Raw genomic sequence first — 21,934 nt, forward strand, 5'->3', positions numbered from 1 at the left:
AAACCATCTAATACTTTGGACTTAGTGTGGAATGAATGTAAGTGTGATTGTGTGCATGTTTCTGCACATGAATTATTACATCTAAAGATTTAAAAATTTTTTTTCTTTATCATCAGTATAGATAATAAAAGTATCTTTATGTATTTTATTTCTAAGTTCTAGAAGGTTGGAACAACGTTTCCCTGTTACATTGCACTTCTTTTTGATACCTTCAATAAATGTTATACTGGCAATCAACCACTGAACTTTACTCTTAAGATATTAATTTTTAACTTCTGTGCTTATATTGTCATTTCAACTCCATGCTTAGTAACTACAAAACCATTGCAGATCAGTGTGTGAGGGAACTGCCGCCATGAGGTCTGAGAAGTCAGCTTTGGTATTTCTGCTCCTGCAGCTCTTCTGTGCTGGCTGTGGATTCTGTGGGAAGGTCCTGGTGTGGCCCTGTGACATGAGCCACTGGCTTAATGTCAAGATCATTCTAGAGGAGCTCATAGTGAGGGGCCATGAGGTAACAGTGTTGACTCACTCAAAGTCTTTTTTAATTGACTACAGGAAGCCTTCTGCACTGAAATTTGAGGTGGTCCATATGCCACAGGACAAAACAGAAAACAAAGAAACATTTGTTGACCTAGCTCTGAATGTCTTGCCAGGCTTATCAACCTGGCAATCAGTTATAAAATTAAATGATTTTTTTGTTGAAATAAGAGGAACTTTAAAAGTGATGTGTGAGAGCTTTATCTACAATCAGACACTTATGAAGAAACTTCAGGAAACCAACTACGATGTAATGCTTATAGACCCTGTGATTCCCTGTGGAGACCTGATGGCTGAGTTGCTTGCAGTCCCTTTTGTGGTCACACTTAGAACTTCTCTAGGAGGCAATATGGAGCGAAGCTGTGGGAAACTTCCAGCTCCACTTTCCTATGTACCTGTACCTATGACACGACTAACAGACAGAATGACCTTTCTGGAAAGAGTGAAAAATTCAATGCTTTCAGTTTTCTTCCACTTCTGGATTCAGGATTATGACTATGATTTTTGGAAAGAGTTTTATAGTAAGGCATTAGGTAAGAGATTTTGTTTTATTTTTAATTTGGTTATCAAAGGAAATATTTTTTAAAATTGCCATACATTGTCTATGACATACATATGCAGGTCAATGAGTTTTTATTTTAGAAAACGTTGTAACTGTTTTTCATAAGGGAAGTATATTTGTTCTTAATATCAGTAATATACTTAAAAATGATCATCATTAACAAAGAGATTACATTTTATATTTCCTCCAAATAGCGCAAATCTACATCACATATTTAGAGAATCATTGATTGTTAATCTGATTTTTATACCAGTTCTATTGAAATAAGATGCTAATAATTCTTTTCTCTCTCATCATATATTTAAAAAGCAATCTTCACAAAGTCCTCTTTGAATTATTTTTTCAAGAGTCACTAAAATGAAACATTTTCTAGAATTCTTTAATGTCTTAGGTGATTACTTCACAAAAACTTGAAAAAAATATTATTAAAAGTTAAAAACCTATGGTCTTGTGGGGCATGAGATAGTAGAATTTTTGCTTTACTGATATACACCCCCGTTTGACTTACTTTTATTTCTTTGCTTTACTGATAAAAAGTTGTTTTGCTTTGCAATTTTCATATACAGTTGTGATCTGAGCTAGTCAATGCAAGACATGTTTTTATCCAAATATGTTTGAGAAATATGTAGAAACACGAACAAAAGAATAATCATATTAGAAACTAAAATACTGTTTAATGTATTCCACTGAATTCTAATATATAGACTGTTTCACAGAAATAATATTCAGAGGATCCTACTTCAAATGTCCTTAGCCTTAGGCATGATTATGATTTACATGTATTGATTTGCCTTAAATAATTTTGTATTCAGTAATCTCTGACTAGCAGCAAATAGCCTACCAGGCTTTATGGATGTAGGTAAATAATTCAAAGATCTTGGCCTCAAGTCTATATTAAGATATGAATTGAAAGAGGTACAGCTATGTAGAGATCACTGGCAAACTTTGGTAAATTATGACTATAGTTAAAGCCCCCTGATAAGACTGAAATTTAAAATAAAACAAAACTGTTATCAAAGATGAAAAAAGGGGTGAAAGAGTATTTTCCTATAAACAAAAGTAGGTTCTGGCCATGCGTTCAGAAAGCCCCCAACAATTCTTTAAAAATCATTTCACTTGATCATTGAGCAACTTGAAATAAGAAATTAAATTAATAACTAGATTTATTCCATAGCTCCAACTTACTAAATTATTGATTATTACATATTTTATAGAATTATCTATTGTGAGTCTAAATCAAGAGTACATATTAAAACAACTATAAGAAAAATGATATCAATCGATTTCAACTCATGGTTTTATTTCCATAAGTTCTTATGCACAGGGATATTTCATTTTATTATACTTTGCTTTATTGTGCTTCACAAAAAATGAAATTTATAAATTAAAGGTTTTTGAAAACCCTGCATCAAGCAAATCAATTTTGCATAATATTTCCAACAGAAAGTATGTACTTTTTGACTCTATCTCATATTGTCATTTATTGGACTTTTTCAAATGTTTCCTTATTATGTCTGTTATGGTGATCTGGGATCAGTTTTCTTTGATGGTTACATGTTATCCAGCTTGGGGGCACCTTGGTTTCTTTCCGTATAAGACTGCAAACTTAATTATAAATGTTGAGCATGTACTAACTGCTTCACTGATTTGTTTCCCCATCCCACTTCTTCTCAGGCCTCCCTATTCCCTGAGACACAGTAATATAACATACAATGACTTCTACACGTTCCAGTGAGAGGAAAACTAGCAGTTCTACCCTCTTTCTCTTGCTTAATCTCTCATTTTCTGATCACTGCACTTACTGGCTCCCAACATCTTCTGCAATGAGTGGAGGAAACCAGAGGTCTTCACCAGATGCAGATGTTGGTGCCATGGTGCCATGTTTCTTGTATATCCTGAAGAATTGTGATCCAAATAAAAACCTTCTTGTTTTACAAATTAGACAGGCTCAGTTATTCCTTTATAGCAACAAAAAGGACTGAGACAGGCCAAAACCTATACCATTGCACTAAACAGTTAAACAGGATGTGAATGCAAAGGAAAAGTTTTTGGAGGAAACTAAAAGTGCTACTCTAGCGTACATACAAATGATAAGAATAAATAAACATTATCACTGCAGATATGGAGAAAGTTTTAGTTGTCTGGAGAGAAAATCAAATTAGCTAGCTAGCTGCAGTGATTCATATCTGCAATCCTAGTGACTTGGGAGGCTCAGGTGGGAGAATGGCTTGAGCCCAGAAGTTTGAAGTCCAAGGCTGCAGTGAGCTATGATTGCTCCCCTGCACTCCAACCCAGATGATAGAGCAAAACCACTTTTAAAAAAAAGGAAAGAAAAGAAAAGAAAAGAAAAAATTAAACCAGCCACAACATTGCCTTAAGTTTTGGCTTTAGCTAAAAACTGATACATAGTAAGACCTTAACTATTCAGTTGCATGAAGCCTTAGAGAGAAGAGGAAGGTGCAGAAAACAGACTGAAGCTAGCAGAGGTTGACTAATGAAGCTTACAGAAATAAACTGCCTACATGATGTAAAAGTTCAATGTGAATCAGTAGAAAGTCATGCAGAAGACTTAGCTAAGATTCTCAGCAAAGGCAGTTGCAGTAAACAACTGATTTTCCATGTAGACCAAACAGCCTTCTGTTGGAAGAAGATGCCATTTAAAACTTTCGTAGCTAAAGAGGAAAAGCTAATACTTGGCTTCAAAGCTACAAAAAACAGGCTGAATCTCCTGTAGTGGCTAATACAGCTGGTAACAAAGCTAAAGCCAATGCTCATTTACTATTGTAATAATTATAGAGGACTCAATAATTATGTTAAATCTACTTTCCCTGTGTTCTATCAATGGAACAACAAAGCCTGGATGATATCACATCTGTATATGACATGGCTTATTGAATATTTTAAGCACACTGTTGACCTTTAATGCTCAAAAAAAAAAAAAAAAAAAGGATTCCTTTCAAAATATTGCTGCTCATCGACAATTCACATGGTCACCAAAGAGATATGATTAAGATGTACAGATATTAATATTGTTTGCATGCTTGCTATCATTACATCCATATTACATTCCATGGATCATATAACCTTGACTTTCAAGGCTTATGTAAGATATATATTTTGTAAGACTATAGCTCTCAGTAATAGAGAAAGTGTATTAAAAATCTTCTCAAAAGGATTTTTCATTCTAGATTCCATTAAGAACATTCATGATTCATGAGAGGAATTCAACATATTTACATTAACAAGAGTTTGAAAAAAAATGATTCCAACTCTCCTGGATGATGTTGAGGGATCGAAGCCATCATTTGAGGAATTAACTGTGGATGGGGTGGTCATGGAAAAAGAAATAAAATTATAGGTGGGCCTGAAGGTTTATCTAAATTGCTATAATATCATGATAAAACTAAAACCTGTAAAACAGATGAGGAGGTGCTTTTTAAACAGTCGCTTTTTATAGATGAACAAAGACATTGGTTTCGTGAGTTGGAATCTTCTCCCAGTGAAAATGCTATGAACATTGTTGAAATGGCTACAACTGACTTAGAATATTACACAAACTTAGTTGATAAGACAGCATCAGGGTTTGAGAGAACAGATTCAAATTTTGAAAGAAATTCTACTATGGGTAAACTGCTATGAAACAGCATCATATGCTACAGAGAAATCTTTCATGAAAAGATGAGTCAATTCATGCAAAAATCTTCATTGTTGTATAATTTTAAAAAATTGTCCAGCCACCCTGATCAATCAACAGTAATCAACAGCGAAGCAAGACCCTACACCAGAAAAAAAACAAACAACAACAACAAAAACCTCACTTACTGAAAGCTCAGCTGACTATTAGCACTTTTTAGCCTTACTTTTAACTAAAGTATGTGCATTGTTTTTTAAATGTGATGATATTGCACAGCTAAAAGACTACAAGATATGGTGAACATAACTTTTGTTTTTTTTTTTTTTTTTTGAGACGAAGTCTCGCTCTGTCACCCGGGCTGGAGTGCAGTGGCCGGATCTCAGCTCACTGCAAGCTCCGCCTCCGGGGTTTTACGCCATTCTCCTGCCTCAGCCTCCCAAGTAACTGGGATTACAGGCGCCCGCCATCTCGCCCGGCTAGTTTTTTGTATTTTTTAGTAGAGACGGGGTTTCACCGTGTTCGCCAGGATGGTCTCGATCTCCTGACCTCGTGATCCACCCGTCTCGGCCTCCCAAAGTGCTGGGATTACAGGCTTGAGCCACCGCGCCCGGCCGTGAACATAACTTTTATATGTCCTTGGACCCAAATTTGTGTGAATCACTTTATTGGCATATTCCTTTTATTGAGATGAACTGCAATTTAACCCACAATATCTCCAAGACATGTGTGTATGGCATTTCAAATAAGACGTAATTTATCTACTTTAATATAAAAAGCAAATTTAATTTTCTTTCCGTTGATCATCTTTATATACTTTACTGTATATTTATCCTTAAAATATTGAATGACACAATTGTTCAAAACTGAGTCTTTTTAAAATGAGGACTAATATCATATTAATTAAAAACACCTAGAGGTTGGTAATGCAGGTAGCATGTGAGGCACAGAAAACAACAAATCTAGAGGACGTAAATGCATTTGCTTGGAAGTTGAGAGATAGCTCTATTCTAATTTCTGGTAACTTCAAACTGAGTATCTTCAGTACAATTTATTCAATATCAAATTAAAGACATTTGGATTTATGACCTAGGAAATAACTTCAAACATTAAAATGTGATGACTTTAAAAAAGAGGCTCTCCACACTATGGTGTATAACACCACCAACTTTGATTTGAATTTTAAAGAGAAAAGAATTATCTTATGGGGTTTTATCTTTTTATGAGTTGCAAAATATGTTTTTGTAAAGAGATATGAATTACTTCATTATTTGCAGTCAGCCATTCTTCTGATTAAAAGCCTAAAATTAAATCTTGAAAATGTGTTTTTCTTCAAAACACATCTTTTGAGAGAAACACTAAAGTAAGTGTATGATAATCATAGTATGTACATGGGTGCTTCACAACCCAAAAAGAGGATTGTTATGGGTAAAAATTAGTCAAAGAATTCCTACTAATAAAACAATAACCTATTAATTAATGATATGCAATTCAGCATGTTAAAGGGAACCGATCCTGGTGGGATTATGGAAAGATACACCTCTGACTATAGATTAGAAAACACAGAGATGTTGTTTGGTGAAGATATTGTGGGACTCATCTATCATCTGCGATTAACTTGAAGAGGTAAAAAATGAGTAATAAATTTATTTGTATTTTGGAGTTGTGTCTTTTTTTTAAGTTGTGAAAATACACTTAAATATAACTGTCCTTCCTTCCTTCCTTCCTTCCTTCCTTCCTTCCTTCTTTCCTTCGTTCCTTCCCTCCCTCCCTCCCTGCTTCCTTCCTTCCTTCCCTCCTTCCTTCCTTCTTTCCTTCCTTTTTTCCTTCCTCCCTTCCTTCCTTCTTTCTTTCCTTCCTTTTTTCCTGCCTCCCTTTCTTCTTTCTTTCCTTCCTTTTTTCCTGCCTTCCTTCTTTCCTTCCTTCCTTCCTTCCTTCCTTCCTCCTTCCTTCCTTTCTCCCTTCCTTCTTTCTTTCCTTTCTTCCTTCCTTCCTTCCTCCTTCCTTCCTTTCTCCCTTCCTTCCTTCTTTCCTTTCTTCCTTCCTTCCTTCCCTTCCTTCCTTCCTCCTTCTTTCCTTTCTCCCTTCCTTCCTTCTTTCCTTCCTTCCTTCCTTCCCTCCCTCTCTTCCTTCCTTCCCTCCTTCTTTCCTTCCTTCCTTCCTTCCTTCCTTCCTTCCTTCCTTCCTTCCTTCCTTCCTTCCTTCCTTCCTTCCCTCCTTTCTTTCTTTGTCTTCTTTCTTTTTTCCTTTCTTTCTTTTTTTTCTTCTGTATTATTTCAATAATTTTCCCTTTCATTTGACATCTAAAAGCCATGCTGTTCTAGAGGACCTAAACTTATTTTTTTCTTAATAGTTTATTGAAAAATTAGTGGTACAATTTTTATTTAAATTGTATGTTAATTCATTCTGTTATTTATTTTATTTAGGAAGGCCCACTACATTATGTGAGACTGTGGGAAAAGCTGAGATATGGCTAATACGAACATATTGGGATTTTGAATATCCTCAACCATACCAACCTAATTTTGAGTTTGTAGGAGGATTACACTGTAAACCTGCCAAACCTTTGCCTAAGGTAGGACTATTATATTAAGGAATATTATGTACTTTATGACATGACTTGTTTTCCCCTGAAAGATTACAACCTTAGTTATAGAAAGATGATGTTGAATGTCTTCTGTTTGCAACTCTGTATTTATTTTCCATGCCACAGGGGCTTTTATAGGTGATATATGTCTTTTCTGCATTATGATAAGAAAGTAGGCAGAAGAATGTCATGATTAGAATAGATTTTAAAATACTAGTGTTACAATAGTTTGGAGAATACATTGAATTAGTATGGAATTGGAGCCATGAAGATCACTAAAAAGAATGTTCAATCCTTTCTCACAATCAAACTGGGCTTATGAACAAGGATATTTGTCATGATAGTACAGAAATAATCGTATTTTCATGAGACATATTGGATACATTCCACAGGAGTTGGTGAGTGAGAGAAAATAAGCGATGAAGGAAGACAAGAAATAAAGGAAATTTTCTATAAATGAAATATTTAAGTGTTTAAACATAATGATGGCTTTTACTCAAATAAGTACTTAGAAGTAATCTTGTTTGTGATTTATGTGGTGAATTCTGTGTTGTGACTATTCACTTAGAGCTCATGAGAATTTTAGATGAGGTTTTATAAAAGCCACTTGAGAAAAACAAGGCTGCAATCTCTGTAGACAGAAATCTAAATATTGATAGTCATCAGGACAAAGTAGAGCTCATGGAAATGATTTTGCAGCCTACAGGTTTCTTTTGGAGTGAAAACAAAATTGTATACTATATTCCTAAATGATCAGAGGAAAAAATTATAGTTCAAGGAACGTTGAAAGAAACAATATTGAGAAGCAAAAGTGAGTAATAGCTGTTCTCGTTTTTTAATAGTTTTGTAAGTATGTCTTGAGTTCATTGACCCAAAAGTGACTATTAGCTCTAGCTTTGACCTGACAAGGTTCCAGGGTATTTAGTCATGGAAATTCATAATCTACCTCTCATGAGATACTTTTTATTCTGATGAACAGCCTAATGCCTAAGTGTGCAATCTATACCAAGATTGTTCTTATAGGGAACTTGTTTACACTGGAAGACACCAATGTGTCTCTTGTATGTCCTATGTCTTCTTTATTTCTACAAAGATAACCACTCTATAGGAAATCGTGACCAGGCCAGATGTTATGTTTGTGTTGGTCAAGTGAGAAACAGAGGAGAAACTTAACCAAATACATAAAATAACAGAAGCTGTGCACTTTCACCATTTCTAGAGAAAAGAGTTCAGTATCCCTTATAGGAACATTGGGAATAAGAAAGTTCTCTGGGAAAAGCACATTCAACCAATGAGTGGAGACCAAGAAAGAGAGTGAGGGATCTGTGTTCCAAAATGTTTACTGAGATCCAGGGTGTTACCTACGTGGGTTTCCAGTGGGGAACTGTAATTGGGAGGTTTAATGCAAGCAGGCACAAATTCCTTGGAGGCATTCTGAGACTGAAAGGTAGTCACTTGGGTATATCTGCACAGTCACTGTGGAGTACAGAGGATCAGTGATGCAAGTTGTATCTAGATGTCCTATAGGATGATTATCAGGAGGCAGTGTGTAAGCAAAGATACTGACTGAACACATTGAAGGAATGGAAGGAGGTGGAAGATTTTAAGCAGAGTCAGTGTTGACTGAGACCTGCTTCTGCTATGGGAAAGTTCAACTTATATTTTAAATGCATAGCTAGGCAACATAAAATTGTAAGAATTTACCACTGTAGCTATGGTAACAATACTAGGTTTACCAATCACTACAGGGTGAAAAGAAAAACCTCATTTCCTGTTTTATGGAAATATAATCAAAATCCTTTTAGGAAGGGTTCAGAGCCATTAGGATTTCCAGAAAAATTATGGGCTTTGTGGTAAGATGTGTACTGATGAATACAATTTTATTTAATAATTGTTAATATAATTTTACTTACCAGGAAAGTTATACCAGAAAATCAAGCTCTCGTAAGTCATGGCATCTGTATCTAAAATAGAGATACAGAAGGAGAGGTGACAATTTTCATCATTCTCTAGGTAATCTCCCATGCCATACTAGCTTTTATTCTCACACTCCAAATTTTACACACACACACACACAAACGCACACACACAAACACACATTCACATAAATAATCATAGAAGTCATTTTTTTAAAAAGTTGGATCCATACAGTATTAATTTATTAGGTAAAAGCTTTTGTGCTGATAATTTTACAAGTTTAATTGAGACACAGTTTAGGGCTGTCTTACACTAAATATTTCTTTTTCTTTTTCTTTTTAAAATTTGACATGTAATAACTGCACATGCTTAAAAGAAATGCTGTGGTATTGCAATACATTTATACATTTTATAATAATGATATCAAGATACTTAATAAACCCATCATCTAAATATTTATCATTTCTTTGTGGTGATAACATTCAAAAACTTGCTTTCTAACTATCTTGAAATATGTAATACATCACTATTAACTATAGTTACCCAACAACTTAATATAATAACAGAACACATTCTTCCAAATTATAACTTTGAATCCCGTGATCCACCATTTCTCATTGCCCTCCCTACTATCTCTTCACCCTCTAGTAACCACAATTCTACTCTCTACTTCCATTATGATTAATTTTTTTGATTCCACATATAAGGGATACCATGCTATCTCTGCCTGGATTATTTCAGTTAACATTATGCTCGGCAGGTTGATTCATATTTCTACAAATTACAAAATTTCATTCTTTTATATATATATTTAATGAAATGGATATATATATACACACATTGGAAAAAATATATATCTCTCTCTCCAGTGGAATGCTATTGAGCTATAAAAAAGGCTTATATATAATAGAAATAGCACTTATATATATCTAATGGAATGGATATATATATATATATAATGGAATTGATATATATAGCTATACAGAAAAACACACATAATACATATATCCATTCCATTGAATATATGTGTATATATATTCAATTATATGTATATTAATTCCATTGAATATATATATTCAATTATATATATATATATTCATTCCATTGAATATATATATATATATTCAAACAAGCATATATATATCCAATGGAATGGACACATATGTATATGTATATATTTTTTCCATATTTTCTTTATGTATTTCTTCATTAAAGGATGTTTATAGGTTGACTCATTCCTTGGGTATATGAATAATGGTGATGTAAACATAGAAAGACAGCTATCTCTATGACTTTTTAGTTTATTTATATATATACCCATTAATGGAAGTGCTGTATTATATGGTAGTTTTATTTTCAATTTTTGAGGAACTACCATACCGTTTTCTTTACTGATTGTAATAATTTGCATTTTCCTCAACACTTTATAAAAGATCCTGTTTCTCTGCATACTTGCTAACACTTGTTTTTTTGTTCGTCTTTTTGTTAATAGCCATAACAAAGATGATGTGATATCTCATTTTAGTTTTGATTTGCATTTCCCTGATAATTAGTGATTTTGAGCATTTTGCAATATACTTCTTAGTCACTGAGAGTCTTCTTTTGAGAAATGTCTATTCAGGTATTTCACTTATTTTTAAAACAAATTAGTAATTTATTTTTATTGACTGATGCTACTTCTATGTATATTTGAGATAGTAACTCATTGTCAGATTCATAGTTTGCAAATTTTTTTCGTGTTGTGGATTGTCTCTTCACTCTATTTTTTGCTTCATTTTCTCTGCGCAAGCTCAATACTTTGATATAACCCATTTATATACTTTTGCTTTTGTTGGCTGTGCTTCTGAAGTCCTATCCAAAAAAAAATCATTGCCTAGACCAATGTCACAAATCATTCCTCGTATAGTTTCTTCTAGTAATTGTATAATGTTTGGTCTTACTTTTAAATTTGTAATTCATTTTCACTTACTTTGTATATGGTGAGAGGAAGGGGTCTAGTTTCATTTTTTGCATGTGGATATGCAGTTTTCCTAGCACCACTTAGTGAAGAGGTTGTCTTTTTTCTATTATGTGTTCTTGGCACCTTTGTCAAAAGTCAATTAGCTGCTATCTTCCTCCATTTGTGTTGTTATAAAGGAATACATGAGACTAGAAAATGTATATAGCAAATAGAATTATCCGAATCATAGTTCTGCATACTGTACAAGAAGCACAGAACTGACTTCTGCTTGGCCTCTGGCAAGGTTCTCAGGATGCTTCCACTTGAGGTAGAAGGCAAACAAGAGGTGGTATATGCAAAGGTCACATGACAAGAGATGAGTCCACAAAGAGGGGATGTGGGGGAGTGCCAAGTTTTGCTAAACAACTAGCTCTTATAAGAACTAATAAACATACCCCTCGCAGGCAGGGGATTAATCTATTCATGAGGGATATGCTTCCATGACACAAGCACATTCTGTTAGGTTCTACCCCCAATATGGGGGATCAAATTTTAACATGAAGTGTGGAGGGCTCAACTATCCATACTATGATAGCAGTAAATGCATAAATTTATTTTGTGGATCTCTATTCTATATAGCATTGGTCTATGTATCTGTTTTCATGACACTGCCATACCGTTTTGATGATGACATCTATATATATAATCCTTTAAGTTCTAAGGTAAATATACATGATGTGCATGTTTGTTACATAGGTACACATATTCCATGTTGGTTTGCTGTATGCATCAACTTGTCATTTACATTATGTGTTTTTCCTAAGGCTATCCCTCCCCCAGCTCCCCAGCCAACAACAGGCCAGGTGTGTGATTAATTCTATTTTTAGAATTAATAGATTCCCTGCCCTGTTAATTCTATTTTTAATATTTTTTGAGAAACCTCCATACTGTTTTCTAGTAGTGCCATTTTTTCCCCCAGTGTGTGATGTTCCCCTTCCTATGTCCAAGTGTTCTCATTGTTCAATTCCCACCTATTCCAATTCCCACCTATGAGTGAGAACATGCAATGTTTGGTTTTCTTTTCTTGAAATAGTTTGCTGAGAATGATGGTTTTCAGCTTCATCCATGTCCTTCAAAAGGACATGAACTCATCCTTATTTATGGCTGCATAGTATTCCATGGTGTATATGTGCCACATTTTCTTTATCTAGTCTATCATTGGTGGACGTATTGGTTGGTTCCAAGTCTTTATTATTGTGAATAGTGTTGCAATTAACATATGCGTGCATGTGTCTTTATAGTAGCATGATTTATAATCCTTTGGGTATATTCCCAGTAATGGGATCACTGGATCAAATGGTATTTCTAGTTCTAAATCCTTGAGGAATCTCCACACTGTCTACCACAATGGCTGGACTAATTTACATTCCCACCAACAGTGGAAAAGTGTTCCTATTTCTCCACATCCTCTCCAGCATCTGTTGTTTCCTGACTTTTTAATGATCACCATTATAACTCACATGCGATAGTATCTCATTGTGGTTTTGGTTTGCATTTCTCTGATGACCAGCAATGATGGCATTTTTTCATGTGTCTGTTGACTTCATAAATGTCTTCTTTTGAGAAGTGTCTTTTCATATCCTTTGCCCACTTTTTGATGGAGTTGTCTGTTTTTTTTCCCATAAATTTGTCTAAGTTCATTGTAGATTCTGGATATTAGCCCTTTGTCAGATGGGTAGATTGCAAAAATTTTCTCCCATTCTGTAGGTTGTCTTTAACTCTGATGTTAGTTTCTATTGCTGTGCAGAAGCTCTTTGGTTTAATTAGACGTCATTTGTCTATTTTGGGTTTGTTACCATTGCTTTCGGTGTTTTAGTCATGAAGCCCTTGCCCATTCCTATGTTCTGAATGGTATAGCCTAGGTTTTCCTCTAGGATTTTTATGGTTTTAGGTCTAACATTTAAGCCTTTAATCCATCTTAAATTAATTTTTGTATAAGGTGTAAGAAGGTATCCATTTTCAGCTTTCTACATATGACTAGTGTGTTTTCCCAACACCATTTATTAAATAGGGAATCCTTTCTCCATTTCTTGGTTTTGTCAGATTTGTCAAAGATCACATGGTTAGAGATGTGTGGTGTTATTTCTGAGGCCATTACCATGCTGTTTTGGTTACTGTAGCCTTATAATATAGTTTGAAGTCAGGTACTGTGATGCCTCCAGTTTTGTTATTTTTGCTTAGGATTTTCTTGTCAATGTGGGCTCGTTTTCACTTCTACATTAACTTTAAGGTAGTTTTTTTCCAATTACATGAAGAAAGTCATCAGTAGCTTGATGGATGGGCATGGCATTGAATCTATAAATTACCTTGGGCAATATAGCCATTTTCACTATATTAATTCTTCCTATCCATGAGCATGGAATGTTATTACATTTGTTTGTGTCCTCTTTTATTTCATTGACTGGTGGTTTGTAGTACTCCTTGAAGAGATCCTTCACATCCCTTGTAAGTTGGATTCCTAGGTATTTTATTCTGTTTGTAGTAATTGTGAATGAGAGTTCAATCATGATTTAACTGTTTGTCTGTTATTGTTGTATAGGAATGCTTGTGATTTTTGCTCATTGATTTTGTATCCTGAGATTTTGCTGAAGTTGCTTATCAGCTGAAGAAGATTCTGGGCTGAGATGAAGGGGTTTCTTAAATATGCAGTCATGTCATCTGCAAACAGGGAAAATTTGATTTACTATTTTCCTAATTAAATACCCTTTTTTCTTTCTCTTTCCTGATTGCCCTGGCCAGAGCTTCCATCGCTGCATTGAATAGGAGTGGTGAGAGAGGGCATCCTTGTCTTGTGCCAGTTTTCAGAGGGAATGCTTCCAGTTTTTGCCCACTCAGTATGATATTGGCTATGGGTTTGTCATCAATAGCTCTTATTATTTTGAAATGTGTTCTATCAATTCCTAGTTTATTGAGAGTTATCAGCATGAATGGTGTTGAATTTTGTTGAAGGCATTTTCTGCATCTATTGATATAAACATGTGAGTTTTGTCATTGGTTCTGTTTATGTGAAGGATTACATTTATTGATTTGTGGATGTTGAACCAAACTTGCATCCCAGGGATGAAGCCAACTTGATCGTGGTGGATAAGCTTTTTGACATGCAGCTGGATTTGGTTTGCCAGTATTTTATTGAGAGTTTTTGCAGTTATACTCCTCAGAGATATTGGTCTAAAATTCTCTTTTTTGTTGTTGTGTCTTTGCCAGGTTTTGGTATCAGGATGATGCTGACCTCATAAAATGAGTTAGGGAGGATTTGCTGTTTTTTCTATTGATTGGAATGGTTTCAGAAGGAATGGTACCAGCTCCTATTTGTACCTCTGATAGAATTCGGCTGTGAACCCATCTGGTCCTGGCTTTTTTATTCTGTATAATTTTTTTTTGGTTGGTAGACTATTATTGCCTCAATTTTTGAGGCTGTTATTTTTCTATTCAGAGATTCAAATTTTTCCTGGTTTAGTCTTAGGAGGGTGTATGTGTCCAAGAATTTATCCATTTCTTCTAGATTCTCTAGTTTATTTGCATAGAGGTGTTTATAGTATTCTCTGATGATAGTTTGTATTTCTGTGGGAACAGTGATGATATTCTCTTTATCATTTTTATTGTGTCTATTTGATTCTTCTCTATTTTATTCTTTATTAGTCTTGCTAGTGGTCTGTCTGTTTTGTTGATCTTTTCAAAAAACCAGCTCCTGGATTCATTGATTTGTTGAACGGCTTTTTGTGTACCTACCTCCTTCAGTTCCGCTCTGATCGTGGTTATTTCTTGTCTTCTGCCAGCTTTTGAATTTATTTGTTCCTGCTTCTCTGGTTCTTTTAATTGTGATGTTAGGGTATTGATTTTAGATCTTTCTTTCTTTCTTTTGTGGGCATTTAGTGCTATAAATTTCCCTCTACACACTGACTTAAATGTGTCCCAGAGATTCTGAAACATCGTATCTTTGTTCTCATTGATTTCAAATAACATCTTTATTTCTGTCTTCGTTTTGTTATTTCTCCAGTAGTCATTCAGGTGCAGGTTGTTCAGGTTCCATGTAGTTGTGCGGTTTTGAGTGAATTTCTTAATCCTGAGTTCTAATTTGATTGCACTGTGGTCTGAGAGACAGTTTGTTGTGATTTCTGTTCTTTTGCATTTGCTAAGGAGTGCTTTACTTCCAACTATGTGGTCAATTTTCGAATAAGTGTGATGTGGTGCTGAGAAGAATGTATATTCTATTGATTTGAAGTGGAGAGTTTAGTAAATATCTACTAGGTCTGCTTGGTGCAGAGTTGAGTTCAAGTCCTGGATATCCATGTTAACCTTCTGCCTTGTTGATCTGTCTAATATTGACAGTGGGGTGTTAAAATCTCCCATTATTTTTGTATGTCTCTTTATAAGTCTCTAAGAACTTGCTTTATGAATCTAGGTGCTCCTGTATTGGGTGCATATATATTTAGGATAGTTAGCTTTTCTTGTTGAATTGATCCCTTTACCATTATGTAATGGCCTTCTTTGTCTCTGTTGATCTTTGTTGATTTAAAGCCTGTTTCATCAGAGACTAGGATTGCAACCTCTGCTTTTTTTTTTTTTTTTTTCCATTTGCTTGGTAGATCTTCCTTCATCCCTTTATTTTGAGACTATGTGTGTCGCTGTATGTGAGTTGGGTCTCCTGAATACAACATACTGATGATTCTTGACTCTTCATCCAATTTGCCAGTCTGTGTCTCTTAATTGGGACATTTAGCCCATTTCCATTTAAGGTTAATCTTCTTATGTGGGAATTTGATCCTGTCATTATGAGGTTAGCTGGATATTTGCTCATAAATTGATGCAGCTTCATTTTTTTTTTTTCTCGATATTAACGTTGCTTTATTCAGTGTGGGTTTCTCACATTTTTTCTTTTTTTTAAAATTATACTTTAAGTTCTAGGGTACATGTGCATAATGTCCAGTTTTGTTACATATGTATACTTGTGCCACGTTGGCGTGCTGCACCCATCAACTCGTCAGCATCCATCAACTCATCATTTACATCAGGTATAACTCCCAGTGCAATCCCTCCCCCCTCCCGCATCCCCATGATAGGACCCAGTGTGTGATGTTCCCCTTCCCGAGTCCAAGTGATCTCATTGTTCAGTTCCCACCTATGAGTGAGAACATGCGGTGTTTGGTTTTCTGTTCTTGCAATAGTTTGCTGAGAATGATGGTTTCCAGCCGCATCCATGTCCCTACAAAGGACACAAACTCATCCTTTTTTATGGCTGCATAGTATTCCATGGGGTATATGTGTCACATTTTCTTAATCCAGTCTGTCACTGATGGACATTTGAGTTGATTCCAAGTCTTTGCTATTGTGAACAGTGCCGCAATAAACATACATGTGCATGTGTCTTTATAGCAGCATGATTTATAATCCTTTGGGTATATACCCAGTAATGGGATGGCTGGGTCATATGGTACTTCTAGTTCTAGATCCTTGAGGAATCGCCATACTGTTTTCCATAATGGTTGAACTAGTTTACAATGCCACCAACAGTGTAAAAGTGTTCCTATTTCTCCACATCCTCTCCAGCACCTGTTGTTTCCTGACTTTTTAATGATTGCCATTCTAACTGGTGTGAGATGTTATCTCATTGTGGTTTTGATTTGCATTTCTCTGATGGCCAGTGATGATGAACATTTTTTCATGTGTCTGTTGGCTGTAGGAATGTCCTCTTTTGAGAAATGTCTGCTAATATCCTTTGCCCACTTTTTGATGGGGTTGTTTGCTTTTTTCTTGTAAATTTGTTGGAGTTCTTTGTAGGTTCTGGATATTAGCCCTTTGTCAGATGAGTAGATTGCAAAAATTTTCTCCCATTCTGTAGGTTGCCTGTTCATTCTGATGGTAGTTTCTTTTGCTGTGCAGAAGCTCTTTAGTTTAATTAGATCCCATTTGTCAATTTTGGCTTTTATTGCTGTTGCTTTTGGTGTTTTAGACATGAAGTCCTTGCCCATGCCTATGTCCTGAATGGTATTACCTAGGTTTTCTTCTAGGGTTTGTATGGTATTAGGTCTAACATTTAAGTCTCTAATCCATCTTGAATTAATATTCGTATAAGGAGTAAGGAAAGGATCCAGTTTCAGCTTTCTACTTATGGCTAGCCAATTATCCCAGCATCATTTATTAAATAGGGAATCCTTTCCCCATTTCTTGTTTTTCTCAGGTTTGCCAAAGATCAGATGGCTGTAGATGTGTGGTATTATTTCTGAGGACTCTGTTCTGTTCCATTGGTCTATATCTCTGTTTTGGTACCAGTACCATGTTGTTTTGGTACCAGTACCATGTTGTTTTGGTTACTGTAGCCTTGTAGTATAGTTTGAAGTCAGGTAGCATGAGGCCTCCAACTTTGTTCTTTTCACTTAAGATTGTCTTGGAGATACGGGCTCTTTTTTGATTCCATATGAACTTTAAAGCAGTTTTTTCCAATTCTGTGAAGAAACTCATTGGTAGCTTGATGGGGATGGCATTGAATCTATAAATGACCTTGGGCAGTATGGCCATTTTCACGATATTGATTCTTCCTATCCATGAGCATGGTATGTTCTTCCATTTGTTTGTGTCCTCTTTTATTTCACTGAGCAGTGGTTTGTAGTTCTCCTTGAAGAGGTCCTTTACATCCCTTGTAAGTTGGATTTCTAGGTATTTTATTCTCTTTGAAGCAATTGTGAATGGAAGTTCATTCCTGATTTGGCTCTGCGTTTGCCTGTTACTGGTGTATAAGAATGCTTGTGATTTTTGCACATTAATTTTGTATCCTGAGACTTTACTGAAGTTTCTTATCAGCTTAAGGAGATTTTGGGCTGAGACAATGGGGTTTTCTAAATATACAATCATGTCATCTGCAAACAGGGACAATTTGATTTCTTCTTTTCCTAACTGAATACCCTTGATTTCTTTCTCTTGCCTGATTGCCCTAGCCAGAACTTCCAACACTATGTTGAATAGGAGTGGTGAGAGAGGTCATCCCTGTATTTTGCCAGTTTTCAAAGGGAATTTTTACAGTTTTTGCCCATTCAGTATGATATTGGCTGTGGGTTTGTCATAAATAGCTCTTATTATTTTTAGATACATTCCATCAATACCAAATTTACTGAGAGTTTTTAGCATGAAGAGCTATTGAATTTTGTCAAAGGCCTTTTCTGCATCTATTGAGATAATCATGTGGTTCTTGTCTCTGGTTCTGTTTATATGCTGGATTGTGTTTATTGATTTGCGTATGTTGAACCAGCCTTGCATCCCAGGGATGAAGCCCACTTGATCATGGTGGATAAGCTTTTTGATGTGCTGCTGGATCCCGTTTGCCAGTATTTTATTCTTGGATTTTTGCATCGATGTTCATCATGGATATTGGTCTAAAATTCTCTATTTTTGTTGTGTCTCTCCCAGGCTTTGGTATCAGGATGATGTTGGCCTCATAAAATGAGTTAGGGAGGATTCCCTCTTTTTCTATTGATTGGAATAGTTTCAGAAGGAATGGTACCAGCTCCTCCTTGTACCTCTGGTAGATTTCAGCTGTGAATTCATCTGGTCCTGGACTTTCTTTGGTTGGTAGGCTATTAATTATTGCCTCAATTTCAGAGCCTGCTATTGGTCTATTCAGTGAATCAACTTCCTGGTTTAGTCTTGGGAGAGTGTAAGTGTCCAGGAAATTATCCATTTCTTCTAGGTTTTCTAGTGTATTTGCATAGAGTTGTTTATAGTATTCTCTGATGGTAGTTTGTATTTCTGTGGGGTCAGTGGTGATATCTCCTTTATCATTTTTTATTGCATCTATTTGATTCTTCTCCCTTTTCTTCTTTATTAGTCTTGCTAGCGGTCTATCAATTTTGTTGATCTTTTCAAAAAACCAACTCCTGGATTCATTAATTTTTTGGAGGGTTTTTGTATCTCTATCTCCTTCAGTTCTGCTCTGATCTTAGTTATTTCTTGCCTTCTGCTAGCTTTTGAATGTGTTTGCTCTTGCTTCTCTAGTTCTTTTAATTGTGATGTTAGAGTGTCAATTTTAGATTTTTCCAGCTTTCTCTTGTGTGCATTTAGTGGTATAAATTTCCCTCTACACACTGCTTTAAATGTGTCCCAGAGATTCTGGTATGTTGTATCTTTGTTCTCATTGGTTTCAAAGAACATCTTTATTTCTGCCTTCCTTTCATTGTGTACCTAGTAGTCATTCAGGAGCAGTTCAGTTTCCATGTAGTTGAGTGGTTTTGATTGAGTTTCTTAGTCCTGAGTTCTAGTTTGATTGCACTGTGGTCTGAGAGACAGTTTGTTATTATTTCTGTTCTTGTACATTTGCTGAGGAGTGCTTTACTTCCAATTATGTGGTCAATTTTGGAATAAGTGTGATGTGGTGCTGAGAAGAATGTATATTCTGCTGCCTTGGGGTGAAGAGTTCTGTAGATGTCTATGAGGTTTGCTTGCTGAAGAGATGAGTTCAATTCCTGGATATCCTTGTTAACTTTCTATCTTGTTGATCTGTCTAATGTTGACAGTGGGGTGTTGAAGTCTCCCATTATTATTATATGGGAGTCTAAATCTCTTTGTAAGTCTCTAAGGACTTGCTTTATGAATCTGGGTGCTCCTGTATTGGGTGCATATATATTTAGGATAGTTAGTTCTTCCTGTTGAATTGATCCCTTTACCATTATGTAATGGCCTTCTTTGTCTCTTTTGATGTTTGATGGTTTAAAGTCTGTTTTATCAGAGATTAGTATTGCAACCCCTGCTTTTTTTGCTCTCCATTTGCTTGGTAGATCTTCCTCCATCCCTTTATTTTGAGCCTATGTATGTCTCTGCATGTGATATGGGTCTCCTGAATGCAGTCAACTGATGGGTCTTGACTCTTTATCCAGTTTGCCAGTCTGTGTCTTTTCATTGGACCATTTAGTCCATTTACATTTAAGGTTAATATTGTTATGTGTGAACTTGATCCTGCCATTATGATATTCACTGGTTATTTTGCTCGTTAGTTGATGTAGTTTCTTCCTAGTGTCGACGGTCTTTACATTTTGGCATGTTTTTGCAATGGCTGGTACCGGTTGTTCCTTTCCATGTTTAGTGCTTCCTTCAGGGTCTCTTGTAAGGCAGGCCTGGTGGTGACAAAATCTCTCAGCATTTGCTTATCTGCAAAGGATTTTATTTCTCCTTCACTTATGAAACTTAGTTTGGCTGGATATGAAATTCTGGGTTTAAAATTCTTTTCTTGAAGAATGTTGAATATTGGCCCCCACTCTCTTCTGGCTTGTAGAGTTCCTGCCGAAAGATCTGCTGTTAGTCTGATGGGCTTCCCTTTGTGGGTAACCCAGCCTTTCTCTCTGGCTGCCCTTAAGATTTTTTCCTTCATGTCAACTTTGGTGAATCTGGCAATTATGTGTCTTGGAGTTGCTCTTCTCAAGGAATATCTTTGTGGCATTCTCTGTATTTCCTGAATTTGAATGTTGACCTGCCCTACTAGGTTGGGGAAGTTCTCCTGAATGATATCCTGAAGAGTGTTTTCCAACTTAGTTCCATTTTCCCCCTCACTTTCAGGCACCCCAATCAGAGGTAGATTTGTTTTTTTTACATAATCCCATACTTCTTGCAGGCTTTGTTCATTTCTTTTTCTTCTTTTTTCTTTAGATTTCTCTTCTTGCTTCATTTCATTCATTTGATCCTGAATCGCTGATACTCTTTCTTCTAGTTGATCGAGTCGGTTACTGAAGCTTGTGCATTTGTCACGTATTTCTCGTGTCATGGTTTTCATCTCTGTCCATTCGTTTATGGCCTTCTCTTCATTAATTATTCTGGTTTTCAATTCTTCCACTCTTTTTTCAAGAGTTTTAGTTTCTTTGCTCTGGGTCTGTAATTCCTCCTTTAGCTCTGAGAAGTTTGATGGACTGAAGCCTTCTTCTCTCATCTCGTCAAAGTCATTCTCCATCCAGCTTTGATCCGTTGCTGGCGATGAGCTGCGCTCCTTTGGAGGGGGAGATGCACTCTTATTTTTTGAATTTCCAGCTTTTCTGCCCTGCTTTTTCCCCATCTTTGTGGTTTTATCTGCCTCTGGTCTTTGATGATGGTGACGTACTGATGGGGTTTTGGTGTGGGTGTCCTTCCTGTTTTTTAGTTTTCCTTCTAACTATCAGGACCCTCAGCTGTAGGTCTGTTGGAGATTGCTTGAGGTCCACTCCAGACCCTGTTTGCCCGGGTGTCAGCAGCAGAGGCTGCAGAAGATAGAATACTGCTGAACAGTGAGTGTACCTCTCTGATTCTTGCTTTGGAAGCTTCCTCTCAGGGGTGTACTCCACCCTGTGAGGTGTGGGGTGTCAGTCTGCCCCTAGTGGAGGATGTCTCCCAGTTACTCTACTCAGGGGTCAGGGACCCACTTGAGCAGGCGGTCTCTCCGTTCTCAGATCTCAACCTCCGTGTTGGGAGATCCACCGCTCTCTTCAAAGCTGTCAGACAGAGTTGCTTGCGTCTGCAGAGGTTTCTGCTGCTTTTTGTTGTTGTTGTTGTTGTTGTTGTTTAGCTGTGCCCTGTCCCCAGAGGTGGAGTCTACAGAGACTGGCAGGCCTCCTTGAGCTGCTGTGAGCTCCACCCAGTTGGATCTTCCCAGGGCTTTGTTTACCTACTTAAGCCTCAGCAATGGTGGGTGCCCCTCCCCCAGCCTCACTGCTGCCTTGCAGTTAGATCGCAGACTGCTGTGCTAGCAAT

The 21,934-nt window shown here is 36.2% G+C and overlaps 1 protein-coding gene across 1 annotated transcript in view; it reads left to right on the top strand.

The window, feature by feature from the left end:
* The first annotated feature begins 289 nt into the window (after window positions 1-289).
* The window catches only part of UGT2A3 (UDP glucuronosyltransferase family 2 member A3), a 33,742-nt gene continuing 12,097 nt past the window's right edge, over window positions 290-21,934 (top strand). Inside the window, exons 1-2 of the mRNA XM_025384811.1 lie at window positions 290-1,070; window positions 7,157-7,305. Of these exons, the coding sequence (XP_025240596.1) occupies window positions 356-1,070; window positions 7,157-7,305 (864 nt within the window). The 5' untranslated portion in view covers window positions 290-355. The remainder of the gene's footprint in view (window positions 1,071-7,156; window positions 7,306-21,934) is intronic.

Source organism: Theropithecus gelada, chromosome 5 (assembly GCF_003255815.1).
Source record: "Theropithecus gelada isolate Dixy chromosome 5, Tgel_1.0, whole genome shotgun sequence".
Classification (NCBI taxonomy): domain Eukaryota; kingdom Metazoa; phylum Chordata; class Mammalia; order Primates; family Cercopithecidae; genus Theropithecus; species Theropithecus gelada.